Source organism: Pholis gunnellus, assembly GCF_910591455.1.
Source record: "Pholis gunnellus genome assembly, chromosome: 16".
Taxonomy (NCBI): domain Eukaryota; kingdom Metazoa; phylum Chordata; class Actinopteri; order Perciformes; family Pholidae; genus Pholis; species Pholis gunnellus.
In genome coordinates this window covers 5,104,160-5,124,031 of record NC_136543.1, presented here as the reverse complement: position 1 = coordinate 5,124,031, position 19,872 = coordinate 5,104,160, and the positions used below count along the sequence as shown (strand labels likewise).

Genomic DNA, 19,872 nt, shown 5'->3' with positions numbered 1-19,872 from the left:
TGACGTAACAGCAAAGCACAACCAATCACAGAAGGTAACTGGCTCTGCGTATATGTTCAATTTCTGTACATCACAAGAGCGTTCGCTTTATAGACTTGTAGACAAAAATGTACAGCACGATGCAAACATGAAAATAATGCCGAAGAAACCAAATACTATCGTCTTCATTTGCCCAGGTAGTGTTTAATAAAATAAACACTACGTTGGCAAATGAAGAGGTAACCTGAACAAAGTATGTGCTTGTTATACCTTTCATTCCATAACCATGAGTGTTAGTTTACTGCTATAACGTCCTCCGCACTTCTGAGAAAGCAATTATGCACACTTTTCTTCTATAATATCACTGTATGGTTGTAGCATTAAAAGAACAGTTACAAATGTGGGAAAGTACACTTTTTTCGAGTTAAACGAAAAGGACAATAACACACTTGTAACTGTACAATAAATATTAAGATACAGCCAGAGACCAAACTAAATATACACAAAAGTATGTGGACAAGTGTCATCATAGTTTTGGCCATATAATGTAGCTGTCCACACAGATATTGCATACTAATATTTGTTCCAATACAAGTGAATTTCCTAAATTCTTACATTAAATTAATTGAATTTAGTTAAAAAATGGGTTCTGCATGCAGTGCATGTAAAGGATATCTAAACTGACTGTTCCCTGAAGTCACATTTTACTAACTAAATTGTTATATGATCTGTTCACAACTTTTATGATGCCCACACATCTTTGTCTCTTTCTCTCTCCCTCTCCCTGCTATTCAAAATAATAGATTAGAGAGTAGGATCATGCAAATGAAAGTTTATCTTTATGCTCACTGTTACGGCTGCTCGCTCACAAGGGAGCCAATTGCCTTTTTGTCCTAGTCATGTAGGGTAAGAGCTTTTCTTGTAAAACATTTTACAAATTGTCAGTTGAGACAAATTGTAAACATCTGGGAAAGAGAGCTGAATGAATCCCAAATGAACTCATCGGATATAATTTAGCCAACAAACCAATTATGGGGATCCATCTTTGCCTCTGGCTTCTCAGTATGTAAGTCAAACCTAACATTGGTAATTGTATTGTGTTGTAATTTTTTCTCACCATATCTCCCTATTCTGCATAAAATAACGTGCTGTATCACATCACTCAGCTACATATTCAGCAAATATTTGTTTCATATTTTAACAGTTTTCCTTTTTTATTTGACTGTTGTTAAAGAACTATTGAAACATTTTGTCTGCTGTTGTATTATTTAAATTTGCGAATATCATGTTTCATGTGCCTTCTTTCCACCAGAATAACCTCCTGTTCAAGCTCAGGGACCGGTTTCAATGATAACCCAACCCTAGATCGCTCATTTTATAACCTGAACTGGATGAAGGATATACCTGAGAATACTTTAGTATCTGCTATCTCCATTCCAGGAACACACGAAAGCTTATCATTAAATGGAGGACCACTTCTTAAATCTCAAAGTTGGACCTTAAAAGACCAACTTAATGTAGGAATACGGTATTTTGATGTGCGTGCTGGGATTTGGCTGCCCAACCAAAAACATGTTTATGTCCGGGATAGACACTGGATGGTCTGGAAATACAGTCGATTGGATGAAGTCCTCAAGATCATTTTAGATTTCTTAAAAGATAGTACTGACACTGTCCTGTTGAAAGTGACACTAAATGGATTATTCAAAGGAAAAGCTGAAGAATTAATGAAGCAATTGATTGAAAAGAACAAAAATAAAATATGGACTATGTTGTCGGTACCAAACATGCAACAGGCAAGGGGAAAGATTGTTTTTCTGCAAAGTAACACTGTCATTGCTGGAACAGAAAACCTTGAATCTTTTTTCTTTGAAGATGAAAAGCTAAAAAATGTTGAAGGGAAAATAAAGCGAATCAAGTCACACCTATGTGACCATCACATTGTACTGACTGACAGTAGAGCATCAAGATTTGGAAGTCCTAAAACATTGGCCAAAAAAATTAACAAGCAGCTTTATGACTTTGTGGTGCAGCATGAGAAACACTCCTTAAACCAAGGTTGTTTAGGTGTCTTGAGCATGAACTTCCCCAGTGCTGATCTTATTAAATACATCAGTCAACTCAAAACATGCAGTTGTAGTAAAACGGCAGAAAAGGGAATTACCGAATTACCAACATCTGGGCAAAATTCAGTACCAACATCTGAACCAGCACCTGCAACAGAATTGCCAACATCTGTGCCAGATCCTAAACCATGCTCCGAAACAGCACCTGCAACAGATTCATCAACATCTGGGCAGGTTTCTGAACCAACACTGGAACCGGATCCTTCAACAGAATTGCCAACATCTGGGCAGGATTCTGAATCAACACCTGAACCAGAGTCAGCCACAGAATCGCCAACATCTGGGCAGGATTCTGAACCAACACCTGAACCACCATCTGTTACAGAATCAACCACATCTGGGCAGGCCTCTGAACCAACACTGGAACCGGATCCTTCAACAGAATCGCCAACATCTGGGCAGGATTCTGAATCAACACCTGAACCAGAGTCAGCCACAGAATCGCCAACATCTGGGCAGGATTCTGAACCAACACCTGAACCACCATCTGTTACAGAATCAACCACATCTGGGCAGGCCTCTGAACCAACACTGGAACCGGATCCTTCAACAGAATCGCCAACATCTAGGCAGGATTCTGAATCAACACCTGAACCAGAGTCAGCCACAGAATCGCCAACATCTGGGCAGGATTCTGAACCAACACCTGAACCACCATCTGTTACAGAATCAACCACATCTGGGCAGGCCTCTGAACCAACACTGGAACCGGATCCTTCAACTGAATCGCCAACATCTGGACAGGATTCTGAATCAACACCTGAACCAGAGTCAGCAACAGAATCGCCAACATCTGGGCAGGATTCTGAGCCAACACCTGAACCACCATCTGTTACAGAATCAACCACATCTGGGCAGGCCTCTGAACCAACACTGGAACCGGATCCTTCAACAGAATCGCCAACATCTGGGCAGGATTCTGAATCAACACCTGAACCAGAGTCAGCCACAGAATCGCCAACATCTGGGCAGGATTCTGAACCAACACCTGAACCACCATCTGTTACAGAATCAACCACATCTGGGCAGGCCTCTGAACCAACACTGGAACCGGATCCTTCAACAGAATCGCCAACATCTGGGCAGGATTCTGAATCAACACCTGAACCAGAGTCAGCCACAGAATCGCCAACATCTGGGCAGGATTCTGAATCAACACCTGAACCAGAGTCAGCCACAGAATCGCCAACATCTGGGCAGGATTCTGAATCAACACCTGAACCAGAGTCAGCCACAGAATCGCCAACATCTGGGCAGGATTCTGAACCAACACCTGAACCACCATCTGTTACAGAATCAACCACATCTGGGCAGGCCTCTGAACCAACACTGGAACGGGATCCTTCAACAGAATCGCCAACATCTGGGCAGGATTCTGAATCAACACCTGAACCAGAGTCAGCCACAGAATCGCCAACATCTGGGCAGGATTCTGAACCAACACCTGAACCACCATCTGTTACAGAATCAACCACATCTGGGCAGGCCTCTGAACCAACACTGGAACCGGATCCTTCAACAGAATCGCCAACATCTGGGCAGGATTCTGAATCAACACCTGAACCAGAGTCAGCCACAGAATCGCCAACATCTGGGCAGGATTCTGAACCAACACCTGAACCACCATCTGTTACAGAATCAACCACATCTGGGCAGGCCTCTGAACCAACACTGGAACCGGATCCTTCAACAGAATCGCCAACATCTGGGCAGGATTCTGAATCAACACCTGAACCAGAGTCAGCCACAGAATCGCCAACATCTGGGCAGGATTCTGAACCAACACCTGAACCACCATCTGTTACAGAATCAACCACATCTGGGCAGGCCTCTGAACCAACACTGGAACCGGATCCTTCAACAGAATCGCCAACATCTGGGCAGGATTCTGAATCAACACCTGAACCAGAGTCAGCCACAGAATCGCCAACATCTGGGCAGGATTCTGAATCAACACCTGAACCAGAGTCAGCCACAGAATCGCCAACATCTGGGCAGGATTCTGAATCAACACCTGAACCAGAGTCAGCCACAGAATCGCCAACATCTGGGCAGGATTCTGAACCAACACCTGAACCACCATCTGTTACAGAATCAACCACATCTGGGCAGGCCTCTGAACCAACACTGGAACCGGATCCTTCAACAGAATCGCCAACATCTGGGCAGGATTCTGAATCAACACCTGAACCAGAGTCAGCCACAGAATCGCCAACATCTGGGCAGGATTCTGAACCAACACCTGAACCACCATCTGTTACAGAATCAACCACATCTGGGCAGGCCTCTGAACCAACACTGGAACCGGATCCTTCAACAGAATCGCCAACATCTGGGCAGGATTCTGAATCAACACCTGAACCAGAGTCAGCCACAGAATCGCCAACATCTGGGCAGGATTCTGACCCAACACCTGAACCACCATCTGTTACAGAATCAACCACATCTGGGCAGGCCTCTGAACCAACACTGGAACCGGATCCTTCAACAGAATCGCCAACATCTGGGCAGGATTCTGAATCAACACCTGAACCAGAGTCAGCCACAGAATCGCCAACATCTGGGCAGGATTCTGAATCAACACCTGAACCAGAGTCAGCCACAGAATCGCCAACATCTGGGCAGGATTCTGAACCAACACCTGAACCACCATCTGTTACAGAATCAACCACATCTGGGCAGGCCTCTGAACCAACACTGGAACCGGATCCTTCAACAGAATCGCCAACATCTGGGCAGGATTCTGAATCAACACCTGAACCAGAGTCAGCCACAGAATCGCCAACATCTGGGCAGGATTCTGAACCAACACCTGAACCACCATCTGTTACAGAATCAACCACATCTGGGCAGGCCTCTGAACCAACACTGGAACCGGATCCTTCAACAGAATTGCCAACATCTGGACAGGATTCTGAATCAACACCTGAACCAGAGTCAGCAACAGAATCGCCAACATCTGGGCAGGATTCTGAACCAACACCTGAACCACCATCTGTTACAGAATCAACCACATCTGGGCAGGCCTCTGAACCAACACTGGAACCGGATCCTTCAACAGAATCGCCAACATCTGGGCAGGATTCTGAATCAACACCTGAACCAGAGTCAGCCACAGAATCGCCAACATCTGGGCAGGATTCTAAACCAACACCTGAACCACCATCTGTTACAGAATCAACCACATCTGGGCAGGCCTCTGAACCAACACTGGAACCGGATCCTTCAACAGAATCGCCAACATCTGGGCAGGATTCTGAATCAACACCTGAACCAGAGTCAGCCACAGAATCGCCAACATCTGGCCAGGATTCTGAATCAACACCTGAACCAGAGTCAGCCACAGAATCGCCAACATCTGGGCAGGATTCTGAAACAACACCTGAACCAGAGTCAGCCACAGAATCGCCAACATCTGGGCAGGATTCTGAACCAACACCTGAACCACCATCTGTTACAGAATCAACAACATCTGGGCAGGCTTCTGAACCAACACTGGAACCGGATCCTTCAACAGAATCGCCAACATCTGGGCAGGATTCTGAATCAACACCTGAACCAGAGTCAGCCACAGAATCGCCAACATCTGGGCAGGATTCTGACCCAACACCTGAACCACCATCTGTTACAGAATCAACCACATCTGGGCAGGCCTCTGAACCAACACTGGAACCGGATCCTTCAACAGAATCGCCAACATCTGGGCAGGATTCTGAATCAACACCTGAACCAGAGTCAGCCACAGAATCGCCAACATCTGGCCAGGATTCTGAATCAACACCTGAACCAGAGTCAGCCACAGAATCGCCAACATCTGGGCAGGATTCTGAATCAACACCTGAACCAGAGTCAGCCACAGAATCGCCAACATCTGGGCAGGATTCTGAACCAACACCTGAACCACCATCTGTTACAGAATCAACAACATCTGGGCAGGCTTCTGAACCAACACTGGAACCGGATCCTTCAACAGAATCGCCAACATCTGGGCAGGATTCTGAATCAACACCTGAACCAGAGTCAGCCACAGAATCGCCAACATCTGGGCAGGATTCTGACCCAACACCTGAACCACCATCTGTTACAGAATCAACCACATCTGGGCAGGCCTCTGAACCAACACTGGAACCGGATCCTTCAACAGAATCGCCAACATCTGGGCAGGATTCTGAATCAACACCTGAACCAGAGTCAGCCACAGAATCGCCAACATCTGGGCAGGATTCTGAATCAACACCTGAACCAGAGTCAGCCACAGAATCGCCAACATCTGGGCAGGATTCTGAACCAACACCTGAACCACCATCTGTTACAGAATCAACCACATCTGGGCAGGCCTCTGAACCAACACTGGAACCGGATCCTTCAACAGAATCGCCAACATCTGGGCAGGATTCTGAATCAACACCTGAACCAGAGTCAGCCACAGAATCGCCAACATCTGGGCAGGATTCTGAATCAACACCTGAACCAGAGTCAGCCACAGAATCGCCAACATCTGGGCAGGATTCTGAATCAACACCTGAACCAGAGTCAGCCACAGAATCGCCAACATCTGGGCAGGATTCTGAACCAACACCTGAACCACCATCTGTTACAGAATCAACCACATCTGGGCAGGCTTCTGAACCAACACTGGAACCGGATCCTTCAACAGAATCGCCAACATCTGGGCAGGATTCTGAATCAACACCTGAACCAGAGTCAGCCACAGAATCGCCAACATCTGGGCAGGATTCTGACCCAACACCTGAACCACCATCTGTTACAGAATCAACCACATCTGGGCAGGCTTCTGAACCAACACTGGAACCGGATCCTTCAACAGAATCGCCAACATCTGGGCAGGATTCTGAATCAACACCTGAACCAGAGTCAGCCACAGAATCGCCAACATCTGGGCAGGATTCTGAATCAACACCTGAACCAGAGTCAGCCACAGAATCGCCAACATCTGGGCAGGATTCTGAACCAACACCTGAACCACCATCTGTTACAGAATCAACCACATCTGGGCAGGCCTCTGAACCAACACTGGAACCGGATCCTTCAACAGAATCGCCAACATCTGGGCAGGATTCTGAATCAACACCTGAACCAGAGTCAGCCACAGAATCGCCAACATCTGGGCAGGATTCTGAACCAACACCTGAACCACCATCTGTTACAGAATCAACCACATCTGGGCAGGCCTCTGAACCAACACTGGAACCGGATCCTTCAACAGAATCGCCAACATCTGGGCAGGATTCTGAATCAACACCTGAACCAGAGTCAGCCACAGAATCGCCAACATCTGGGCAGGATTCTGAACCAACACCTGAACCACCATCTGTTACAGAATCAACCACATCTGGGCAGGCCTCTGAACCAACACTGGAACCGGATCCTTCAACAGAATCGCCAACATCTGGGCAGGATTCTGAATCAACACCTGAACCAGAGTTAGCCACAGAATCGCCAACATCTGGGCAGGATTCTGAACCAACACCTGAACCACCATCTGTTACAGAATCAACCACATCTGGGCAGGCCTCTGAACCAACACTGGAACCGGATCCTTCAACAGAATCGCCAACATCTGGGCAGGATTCTGAACCAACACCTGAACCACCACCAGCCACTCTGCCTGCAATAGTACCTGAGCCATATCCAGCTGTGCTCCCTAAAATCCCTCTTAAAATAGGGCACAAACTAGGACCACAGTGGAGAAGGCGTAATTGTCATGGAGGGTAAATTGAGGAGGAAATCTAACATGAAAGGAAATAATAATATTTTCTAAACTTCTGGAAAAGAAATCCAGAGTATTGTGCTTTGTCCTGAACACTTTAATAAAGACTTTTTTTTTTGTCATGTCATTGGCTGGCTTTGTCTGACATTCTCATGCATTCATAGACACAATAGTGCATGTATTATGAAATGATCTTTAAATAAAGTTTTGCAAATAAATATTGTAAGAAATATAGAATGATTTCAAATTTTTCCTCAGAATCTTAATTTTTCTTATTGTCTTGCATAAATGTGTCAAACAAAGTGATTTATAACAGACCTGAAACAAACGTTTGCCACATATATATATGATTGTAAAATTCCTACCAGGAAGTATGCTGAACACTTTGAGCATCAAGCCTGTAATTTAGACTGTAATGCATTGTCTGGTGAAAGCTGTAAATCAACTGAGGTTTGTGAAGTTGTCTCTAGATAACATACAAGACTATTTGTATTTGTAATTGTGTATTTATACAACCAACAAATTACAGGTTAAGAGAAGGCTTTTATCAATCCCCAGGGGGCAATCGAAAAAGATACCAAGCAGTATGTAAAGTAATTGAAATTAGCCCCACCTTCATGTACACATTAATGCATTGATAAAGGTCAAAGACGTACTCAGATCCTTTACTTAATTAAAAGTAGAAATATCAGTCTAACACTACTCCACCAGTAAACTCTTGAACTCAAAATGTTATAGTATATAGTATAACCACAGTATTTTATCAGCAAAATGTACTAAAAGTGCTCATTCTGCAAAATGACTTCTCTCTCTGTGTTTTATCATTATATAATCTTACATTATTCCGTTTTTATCGTTAAAAAATACATGTGAGTATTTTAATGGTCATCAATGTGGAGTACATTTCTAGATTTGTTCTATACCACTAGGTGAATTAGTATTATAGTACTGCATAATATAAGCACACATGTTTTACATGTAAAAAGTAATCGTCAGTGTCAAATTAAAGTACAAAAAGTAAAAACAATACTTTGTATTTTCATTCCATGGTACTTCATGCTTCAACTCCACGACAAGCCAATATTGTACTTTTTACTTCGCAACATTTGTTAGTTACTCTGCATCTTCAGATTATTAATAGACCTAGAGATGCCATTACTATCAACTAATATTATTATTAATACATCATCTTATAAATTGTGATATATTATTGTGGCTTAAGATACCTGCCATTAGATAAAGTTATTGAAATGACCTCGACCTTGCAGCTGCAACATTAGTGAGTCTTGCATCTTTAATTATAATCCAAAGTGTTAGGAATATATTATTTTAAAATGGGCCATTCTTCACAGTCAGTACTTTCATTTTGATGCTTTTTTTTACTTTTACTTAAGCCGGCTACTTTTACTTGCAACAGGATATTTCTACACTGGTATTGCTGGTTTTAAGTAAAATAAATTCATTTTTTCCAACATTTCTTCTAAATGTAAGCCCAGCTTGTTCTTAATTGTCCTCATCTGCGTGTGTAATCGATGGCAGTGAACAAGATTGAACTCAGAGGGAGCCAGATCACATTTGTAATGGAGTATCAGCACATGTCACTCGCCCACACCTCCACGTTGTTGCTTCGCTGTTTGCTGATGTCAAGAAAAGGGAAAACCCAACTTCCTGGTTACCGGCTCTCCACTCAGACAAGAGACGCCCCGTCACCGCATTTCAGCAGCGGCGACAAGAAGCTTCACATGGAAGTACGAGCGGAGAGACGCATTCAAACGCTCGTTTGAGGCTTTTAAGGTACGTTTGAGTCTCTTGTTAAGTTTTAACTTACAGGCGGAAGCAGAAGGAGCGACTTTTGACACTCAAGTTGCACGAGTAACAACAGTTAGTGTTTACAACGAATCCACCACTAAATGAGCTCACCGGTGGTGGAAGAAGTAAAAGTATAGAGAAAGGTCCTGCAATCTTACTCAAGTAAAAGACATGCAGAATGGCCCATTTCATTATCATATTTATTATATTATTATATTATATTATATATATATTATTATTATATTATATTATATACAATTAGATTATAAAGTGGAGCCCAATTTAACAATTTAATATGCCGGGTAGCTTGTGAATTCATCAATGGAGTCTTATGTGCTCTAATCCTAAACTATAATGACATAACATAATTAATTTGTTTATAATATTTTGTATTATTAATCTAAAACTGTAAAGTAACTATTAACGAAAGTTATCATATACATGTAGTGGATGTAGTAGTATTGAGCAGGAGAAAATGGAACCACTCAAGTAAAGTACAAGTACCTCAAACTTGGTTACTTAGTTACGTTCCATCAATAAGTTTCACTGTTTATTTTATTTATTTCGATAGTGAGAGGATGCCATAAGAATCTATGTCTCCTCTCGATTCTCCTCTTATATCAAATTAAACATGTTGTCAGTTGGGGTGATGAAGCAAAGATATAGTGGACCGGATTGATAGATTAAGTAGATTTATCGATTATCTGCAACTAGTTTGATAATCTATTAATCATTCATTAGGCAGATGGTTCACTGGTCTGATCAAATGTGAGGATTTGCTGCTTTTTCTCCATTTTAAATTATTGTAAAGTGATATTTTTTTCTGGATTTTGGACTGCTGATTGGACAAAACAAGACATTTTAAAGACATAACAATAACTCAATGAATCCACAAAATAACATGCAGATTAATCAACAATGAAAATAATCCGTATTTGTAGCCCTGGAAATAAGTAATAATCTGATTTAGTACAAAATATAAGGTGTTTTAAGATAGAATGAAGAAAACAAGTTCTACAGAAAATAGCAAAGTAAGTTTGAGAGAAAGAAATAAGTCTATAAAAAACTGAATAATGCAACTGATGATTCTTTTATTTAACAGTTTATTTGCAGATTATTCATTGAGCTTTCTTTATGAAAAATAAAAAATAGTATAATTTGGCAGATCGCAAGGGGTTCTTGTATCCAACAAACTGATTATTGAAATATTCATTTACTGTCAACTGACATGATGATTGATCGACTGATCGTTCTGCTTTGAATAATAATCTGAATCTGCAAAGTATCTAGTAACTATTCAAACAAATGTAGTGGAGTAAAAAGTACAATACTGGCTTCTAAAACAGAGTGGAGTAGAAGCATAATGTATTATGAAATGGAAATACTCAAGTAAAGTAAAGTACCTCTAAATAGTACTTCAGCGCAGTCCTTTATAATGTGTTTTTCCTCAGTAGGTGGAAGCTGAAGAGATGAATCCTGATGTTGCTCTCTTCACATCTGTTCACCCATGGAGTAAAATCCCCAACACCACCCGTCTGAACCTCCCAGACTCTGACGCTTCTGCATGGATCTTCCCTCCACTCCTTGCGGCTTCAAACTGCTCCCGTCCCCCCTGTGAGAGAATGTACCCCTGCGAACCCGACCCCTCCCCTGGCCCCCAGCACCCGGAGGCCCAGCTGGACTTCTTCCACAAGCTCGGGTACTCCACAGCTCAGGTTCTGGCCGTTCGGCAGATGTTCGGCCCCAACATGGACACAGATAAACTCCTGGGGGAGCTGGTGAGGATCGGGGCCAGCCGGGAGGCCGGCCGGGGGGCCGAGCAGGGGCCCGTGACCACGATGTCGGTGTTGGTGCCCAGAGGGGACTTCCAGACTGTGGGCCCCACCATGCAGCTGCCTCTTACCGTGTCGTCTCCTCAGAGCAGAGAGGAGGGCGGCGAGGATGACGACGCTCTGAGACCCGTTGTTATAGATGGAAGCAACGTGGCCATGAGGTGAGAAACTACAGCTGAAATGATTGATTAGCAGAAAATGAACCAGCAGCTATTTTGCTCATCGATAACAATTGCTCAAAATTCACTGATTTATAGCTTGTCAAATAGGACAATTCTCTGCTTTTCTCTGTTTTACATAACTGACTGCTGGACTGATTTAGTCAATTGATCGACTAGTCGATTGACAGAAAAACCAGCAAGAATTTCAGCCTCTGAAATGTGAATATTTATCGGTATGTCTTTGAGTGTAAGACTTTTGGTCGGACAAAACAAGACATTTGAAGACGTCAACAGGCATTTTTCATTTCAAAGACGAAACTATTCCTCAGTTCATTTAGAAAATAATCAACAGATTAATCCGTAATGAAAATAAGGATTAGTTGCAGCTCTAATATAAGTGTAAACCAAAATATATTTGGGTTTTAGACTTTGTTTGGCATTTGATCATTTCACCTCAGACTTGTGATAACTATTATAAAACATATTCTGTGGTATTTTGTTCTTTGATTTATAGAGCAATTATTTGATAATTGAGGAAATAACCGTCAGATGAATTGATAATACAAATGTCTTCTGCTTTAAAGTTTCCCACACCTGCTTCCTGCTCGAGGACAGGGAGGAGTAGAGACATTTTGTTACTTTGTTTGATTAAGGAAAGCTCTTCCTACTTTTTATTTCCTCTTAACTTTTGTTTGATTATTGTTTTTATTTTTTTTGGGTGGGGGGGGGGGGTGAGTGGTGGGCACACACACTGAGAGCAAAGTCTCTTTTACACATGAGCCCCTGGTAGGAGCGTCACCAGTGAAAGTAACACAAGAAGTCTTTCTACATTTAATTTGGCCTCAAGTCAGCCGGTGATTCACCGTCTGTTTGGTTGGTTGGAAATCCTCTCCCTCTAAATTGGCATGTATTTGGTCATAAACCAAAGACAAGCTCCTGAGGCAAGAACTTAAAATGTTTGTACCAAATTTAATTAAGATCCCCGACATTTGCCAACATGTTTCGCTCAAAACCACAAATGTGGAGCTCGTGTTGCCTCTAGCGACAGCTAATAACAATAAATCTTAAGGCCCCTTAAGTGACCGCAGAGGTCACATTGTCCGATGATGGACACTGGTCCGAGCTCATCACAAGCAGCAACACGTGCGCGCTGCTGTCGCCACCATTTGCATTGCACATCGCCTGCGGGCTCCATTCAACACAAGTGACTGTTACTTCACTCAGAGAGACAATGCACCAGTTTTGCAAACACACCTCCATTTGTCCTTTTTATGGAGAAAATATGTGAAAGAGTACGCACACACACACACACACACAGAATTTACACACTACTTTTCTTGCAAAGTCAGAGTATACACACCCCTCTTTTCTTTATTTTTCGTTTCCCAGTCGGGCACGCCCGTTCAGGCACGCTGTCGACGGACTGCTCGAGTATGCAAATCAGAGCATATATAAGTGCCTTCCTGGCTGCCCATATGCGAAGACGTCATGTCAACAGGAACAGGCTCGACAGCATTTCACAGCCGAGCTCCCCTAAGAGCTTTTCCTTGTTCCTCTCGTTTGTCTTGGCTTCTTTGACACTTCCAAAAACTCCCCCAAGGGCTCCAAGCACCGTCGTGTTTTCAGTGTAGACCTACCGTAAATGAGTGTGCAAATATTTGCATATATAAGACCTGTAACTATTCCTCAGGTTAGAGGCTTTGTTTTCACTGTTTGCTGCTGGTACAGTTTTCTATGGGTCAAAAGATGAACCGTTTCTCTAGTTTTTGTGCTTTTATTGTAAAATACTGGACAATTTGACCTCGTCCGGCCTAAAAATAAAAACAAAACTAAGAGGGGAACATCACTCTTTGGTTACGCTGCTTGACAGATGCAACATTTTGGGAAATACGCTTATTGGCTTACTTTTAACAGTCTCTGCGAGCAACGGCATCGTGACGACATTCCAGGAAGTCACTGCTCCCAGCCAATAAATTGCTCAACACATATCTCTGAAACCGCAACTTTTGGTTTTTGCACAAACTATAAACACAAAATGTGCTAATTGGGGAACTTCAGAGGCTGCTTTTGTCCCCTCCGAGGTGAGTCAGGCTAGCTGTTTCCCTCCGTTTCCAGTCTTTGTGCTAAGCTAAGCTAATTTAGGGGGGGGGGGGGGGGGGGGGGGGTCAAAGGTTCATTAAAGCAAGTATGTGTGTTCTCTTAAATGTTATACTCTTGTAATGGGGTCACAAGCCACAAAGTTGGGATCCAGTGGGTCACTGGATGGGGTAGAACTGTATTCATCCCGAGGGAAATTGTTGTGCATGCGGTCGCAGAACAAAGTAGGACACAAATATAAGATATTATTAAGGCAAGGTACCGTAAAGGCAAAAATATAAACAGGTTAACGTAACAGGAAGGATCATGAAAATATAAACAAACTGAAACACATTAATTTCTCTTCAATGGAAATCAATCAATGTTGGTTTTTGAGAGCTTGCGGTAGACATTTGTTCCCAGTTGATCCAATTATCAACAATGAAAACAGTTGTTCTTTAGCAGTTACAATATCCATATCTAGATCAAGCTCGACCTGTTTGGGACAAGTGAGTTTGTTCTATTGTGATCCTCAAATTTAAAATAGAGTGTGTGTATTCATATAAGAGCTGTGGTGTGGTTGGAACATCAAAGAGGGGAATCATAAAGGACTCTTGGTCTTTGTTCTGAACTGGCTCAGAGACACCTAAACGTTTTCTCATCCCTGTGTTCTCTGGTTTGTGTTGATTCATTCAGCCACGGGAACAAGGAAGTCTTCTCTTGTCTGGGAATCCAGCTGGCAGTCAACTTCTTCGTGGACAGAGGCCACAGTGAAATCACCGTGTTCGTTCCCTCGTGGAGGAAGGAGCAGCCCCGGCCAGATGTTCCCATTACAGGTAGGATGACGTGAATTTCACGGCACGTTTTAATGTTTTCTACTTCCTTATTCGCCTGGCACTGCGGCCGCAACAGAGTGTCGCCGGTGAAGAGGGAAGCGAGCGTAATGCGCGTGAGGTTTTGTTTTCACCTTGTGAATGTGTGATTCATCGGATTGGTCCTGGAGACACCTACTGCAGAGGGAAATAACACAGAGGCGGCTTTGAGTACTTGTTACAACCGTGCAAAAACGCAGACATAAATCTTTACCGGTGTGTAGATGAGAACAAAATGAAGCCTGAGTTTGAAGATGGGTGTGGTCCGAGCAAGGGTTGCCGAAAGTAGAGGGGAAGGACTTGGGGAAGGGGGCCATTGTCTCCTTCTATGTTCAGCCCCTGACTTGATTCTGCGTCATGGTGTGTGTGATCGCATGCGTATCGCTATGCTCATTTGTTTAGAAAAGTAGGTTGTGCCTCCTTTTATTGTCATGTTTGAAATTAGAGGTGAAGGTATAAATGTTTGTAATTATTCAAGCAAATAAAAAGAGGAGAGACTGTGCTTCTTTTTTTATTGTTTTATATCACTGCAATATATTTGTGTTTTAGGTTGTTTCACATATTTTAATATCTTGTGTTCTGGGAGGTTTTAAAGGCCATTTCTCACAATTTCTTTATATATTTTATCAAAATCAAGCAAAAATGAAAATAATTGCAGCCTCATTTGAAATAGTCTTTGATTTACGATGACCTTAAAAGCCAGAGGCAAAATTAAAAGCAGCGAGAGAGCAGGATTTTTGCTCTGATGCAACAGAGTGAGCTCTATTTCTCAAAATGGGAAATACCCGAGGTAGGTTTTTTTTACTCCCTGAATGCTATGTACATGAGTTTTATCTGTAATCTGAATGCAGGGTTTTTCCATTCGTTTGTTATATCAATACATAACAGTTTCAGCTGTGAGTGATTCTAACAGCTTTTGGTTAACCTACATCTGGAAGCCGCTTCTGACGCCGTTCTGCTCGTTTGTAGATGAACTGATTGCTATGATGACTTGTTTTGTCGCAGGATGCGCTTTTAGGGCCTTTTGTTAATATTTAACCAGGTCAAATCTGTCTGCTGGGAAAGAACCCAAATTAAAATGCAACAGTGGCTTCCTGAAAAATGATTCTTAAGATTGTAAAGTGACGCGTAAGGATTTAGTTAAAGTTGCTGTAGTCAATCATTTTTCACAATGTGAAAACAACGTGGCAATGTTAAATGGGTCTCTCTTGGTGATGAGCCCACAGAAAATTATCGCCTGTATCTGCAGCTCCCACTGCTCTCATTCAGTCATTTTCAGCTAAAGAAAACTCTAAAAGATCCACTCTAGACTACCTGCTCAGCAGCAAACAGCAGGCAGACACAGTTGGAGACTAGCTGGTAAACAAAGTGGAGCATTTAGCAGCTAAAGATAGATATTTCCATAAGGCGTTGGTGGAGACCAAAATCAGAGCTAAAAGAGGGTGAATATTGGACAGAAACACGACTCCAAATGAATGATAACGCTGCTCCATAGCGGCTGGATGTGCAAATAAGCTTGCTAACGAGTTCAAGTTGATAGGAAATCAACTTAAAAGGTGATTGTTTCTGGTGCCCCAGAGTGGTAAAAAATTCAGTAAATGCAAGTTTAACCGTGCGTTCCTGTTTGGTTTACAGATCAGCACATTCTGCGAGACCTGGAGAAGAGGAAGATACTTGTGTTCACACCGTCGAGACGCGTCGCGGGCAAACGGGTGGTCTGTAATGACGACTGCTTCATCGTCAAGCTGGGCTACGAGTCTGACGGCATCATCGTGTCCAACGACATGTACCGGGACCTGCAGGGAGAGAAGCCGGAGTGGAAACGCTTCATCGAGGAGAGGCTGCTCATGTACTCCTTCGTCAATAACAAGTGAGTTCTGCCTTCTTGATACAGCGGCTTCCCATGCTATGTGTGAAGTTGTACTTTTCGGCTAATGTTTGAACTTCACCCTAACGCAGGTTTATGCCTCCTGATGATCCTCTGGGCCGCCACGGACCGACCCTGGAGAACTTCCTGCGGAGGTTTCCAAAGACTACGAAAAAACAGCCATGTCCTTATGGTGAGAGAACATCTTTAGTACATTATTTGTGCCGCATGGCATTGTTTTTGTGAAGGAAAGGCTGTCCCTTTTTTAGCTAATATATTACATGTAAGCTAACACGCTAAATTAACACTGTGAACATTAGAAACATTATAGTTACCAAACATCAACATGCTAGCATTGTCATTGTGAGAATGTTAGCATGCTACGTTAGCGTCAACGATGGCTCAAATGCACCATGTGCTGCAGGAAATATGTATTTTTGTAGGCTAACAGCTAGTTAGCATCACACTACTTTCCTCAACAAAAAGCCAATGGGATTTTTCCATTGGATTTTGGACTATAGCAGAGAATAAGCTCTGTGGCAAACACATGATTACTTTATTCAACATTTGTTATAAAAAGCTGGACATTAATGTTAGCTGGCTAAAGTTAGCATGTAGCTCAAAGTGCCGTTACAAAGTGGCTATAAGCTCTTAGTTTTGTATGAAAATGATCATAATTATTATTTTATTACTAAAATATTGTATTTTGTTCTTCTTTCAGGAAAGAAATGTACGTTCGGAATCAAATGTAAATTCCACCATCCTGAGCGAGCCAAACAGTCCAACCGCTTGGTTGCCGATGAGCTTCGGGAGAACGCCAAGCACCCGTCTACCGCTCAGAAACAATCCTCAGCTCGCTCCAGTCCCGTTCCTGGACAGAGCATCTCGCTGCTGGAGGACATGGCAAAGAAACTGACTCTGGGACATGAGAGTGGCTTCTTAAAGAGAGACCATAAACATGAACAGTTGAAGGCCAGTCACCGATCCAGCAAGAGGGCCACACCTAGAAAGGAGAAGACCAGCCAGAACCCGTCTTCTGACCACGGTTCAGGACGGCAGAGTGGCTCTCAGGAGCAGCTGGACTCTGGTTTAGGCTCCATAGACAGTCAGCCAACGGAGGCTCCTTGGAGTGTGTGTGATCACCAGTATGGGGCGACGTACTGGAGCTCCCAGCACACCCACAGTGTGAGACAACAGTACTGCCCTCCGTGCAGCTGCTGCTCACATGGCCCTTCCTCTCGGGGGACCACGCCAGCTTTCCAGCACCCCGACCAGCATTACAGCCTTGGGCCTGTCAGCAGCCACAACTCTGATATGATTCCCTACCCGCCTCATTACGCCAGCTACGATGCATACCCAGTCGGCGTGTCTGCCTATAGTCAGCCGACTGATTTCCAGCGCAGCAGAGTCCACGGCCACCACCAGCAGCAGCAGCGGCAGCACTGGTCCGATCCGTTTGGGGCTCACCCCCTGGGGGTCCGCAGCCTGCCGGTGAAGTACTCTCAATGGGAGCCTCCTCCGGGGACGAGTCCCGGTGGTGAGGAGAGGGAAGTCGTCCGGAAGAAGCTCCTCGCTATCTTCAGCGTCCACTTGGTGGACGCAGCCATGGACGCGTTTCCTCAGCTGATGGATCCACAGATGCTGGTCGCTGAGATCCTCAAGCTGCAGAGTCAGAACAGGTCGCAGAGATGAGATGTCGTCCAGCGGCCGGTCTGTACCCACGTCTTTCAGTGGAAAGACTCAAAAAGATAAACATGAGTTTGTGTATTTATGTATTGTGGTATCCACCTTGCTGTATTTGAGTGCCTTATTTTAAACTATGTTGCATTGTAAGTTGCCTCAGTGATGAAATGAGAGGAGACGTATGTAGTTGATACAAATTGTATCTTTATTTCAAAATATAAAAGGGTAACACTCCGTTACTCTTATGGTACACTCAGAATCCACGTTAGCGGGTACACCTGAACAGTCTAATGCATTCCAGTATAAGTGTTCTGCCATCAAATCTACTTTTCTTGTGCCTGTAATGTCTTTTTGTGTCATATTGGCACCGTGCAAGTTTATGCTTTAACTGCCAACTAGTGCAGAGGGTTAAAAATGTCATGATGATAAGTTATTGTTTGTGATTATTTGGGGCAATACTTTACATACAAAAAATAATTAATCTCACAGAAAACGAGATTCAACACTGGTTTTATAATGCTTTATATTCCCAGTATTGTTTAGTTTGTGTATGTTTGCGTCACCTTTTCACTTGTATTTGCCCTACTAGAGGACTTGTTTGCTGTACATGTATTTCTGTTTGTAGAATTATAGGTGTATTTGTTTCTGTGACATAAATGATGCTCTCTGACATCTGACCCAAGATAAAACTACAACTGTCAGAGCTTTATGGGACAAAAACGTGTTTAATTTGTTTTATACTGTTAACTTCAAGGCAAATTGACCAACAAACATGTTGAGCAATAAATATTTATGTGTCATGATCATCGACGACAAACTATTTGTTGACTGTGCGTGCTTGAGCTGTGAAGTCCTTAACTCGAGTCTTGTCTGCACAAGTAGATCCTGTTCATCACACCCAGCACAACTTTAATTTGCCACCCAAAATCTATTCTGATCAATGCTTTGTCGCCTGAAGCCTATTTTGTACCTAGCAATTATTTTCTGATAAATCAATTCAGTGCTTGTTCTACAGAATGTCACATCATAGTGACAAATGGCTTAAAGCCCGAGTGGATGTCTTCCAATTGCTGGTTCAGCCAACAGTCAACACATTCAAAGATATTCCATTTACAAAGACATGAAACTGAGAAAAGCAACACATATTGCAACTCTATACGTGTCATTAATGACCAAATTCTTTCAAAATACTGCTTACTTGAGTGTTTTAAGGGGCTGTCTATTGTAGCCACTGATTATGCACATTTTATGCAAATTGTATTTTGTTTGCACAGGTTTGTCAGTAATTTCATATACTATATGAAAACCTATATACATTATTATATATGTATTGTATAATTATTTACGGTGGCGGAGGGAGAATTCAGATCCTAGAAGTAGCAATACTGCAATGTCACTTAAGAGTACTTCACCAATTTACAGCTATAACGTTGTCTGATCGCGACAAAAATAAAGAAAGGAAGATCGAATTGGCCATGTCGTTTTTTTCCCCATGCATTTTTCTTGTCAGAACCTTCCCCACAATGCAACTTGAGCGCTGACTGCTTGGTCTGGGATTCAGGTGGTTTATGCTACAGGAGGCTAATGGAACTACACTACTCATTTTTAAACTTTTGGTCTTCAGCCTCAACCGACGCTGACTCAAGTGACATCACTAGAGGCAATTTCCTTTGACACAACTTTTTCACAAGTCTGCACATGTGTATCAATTATTTTAAATAAGTTTAAAAGGTAAA

General features: G+C 42.9%; 1 protein-coding gene across 2 annotated transcripts; it reads left to right on the top strand.

Moving 5' to 3' along the window:
* Nucleotides 1-9,536: 9,536 nt before the first annotated feature.
* Nucleotides 9,537-19,552, top strand: zc3h12ab (zinc finger CCCH-type containing 12Ab). 2 transcript variants are annotated; one of them, XM_079175735.1, is made up of 6 exons: nt 9,537-9,630; nt 11,100-11,638; nt 14,411-14,550; nt 16,222-16,456; nt 16,546-16,646; nt 17,175-19,552. In XM_079175735.1, exons 2-6 carry the CDS (start codon nt 11,115-11,117, stop codon nt 18,143-18,145), a joined length of 1,971 nt encoding a protein of 656 aa, XP_079031861.1. In that variant the 5' UTR covers nt 9,537-9,630; nt 11,100-11,114; the 3' UTR covers nt 18,146-19,552. The 2 variants fall into 2 exon arrangements, with proteins under 2 accessions (XP_079031861.1, XP_079031860.1); XM_079175734.1 differs by having other exon boundaries at nt 11,097-11,638.
* Nucleotides 19,553-19,872: the final 320 nt, after the last annotated feature.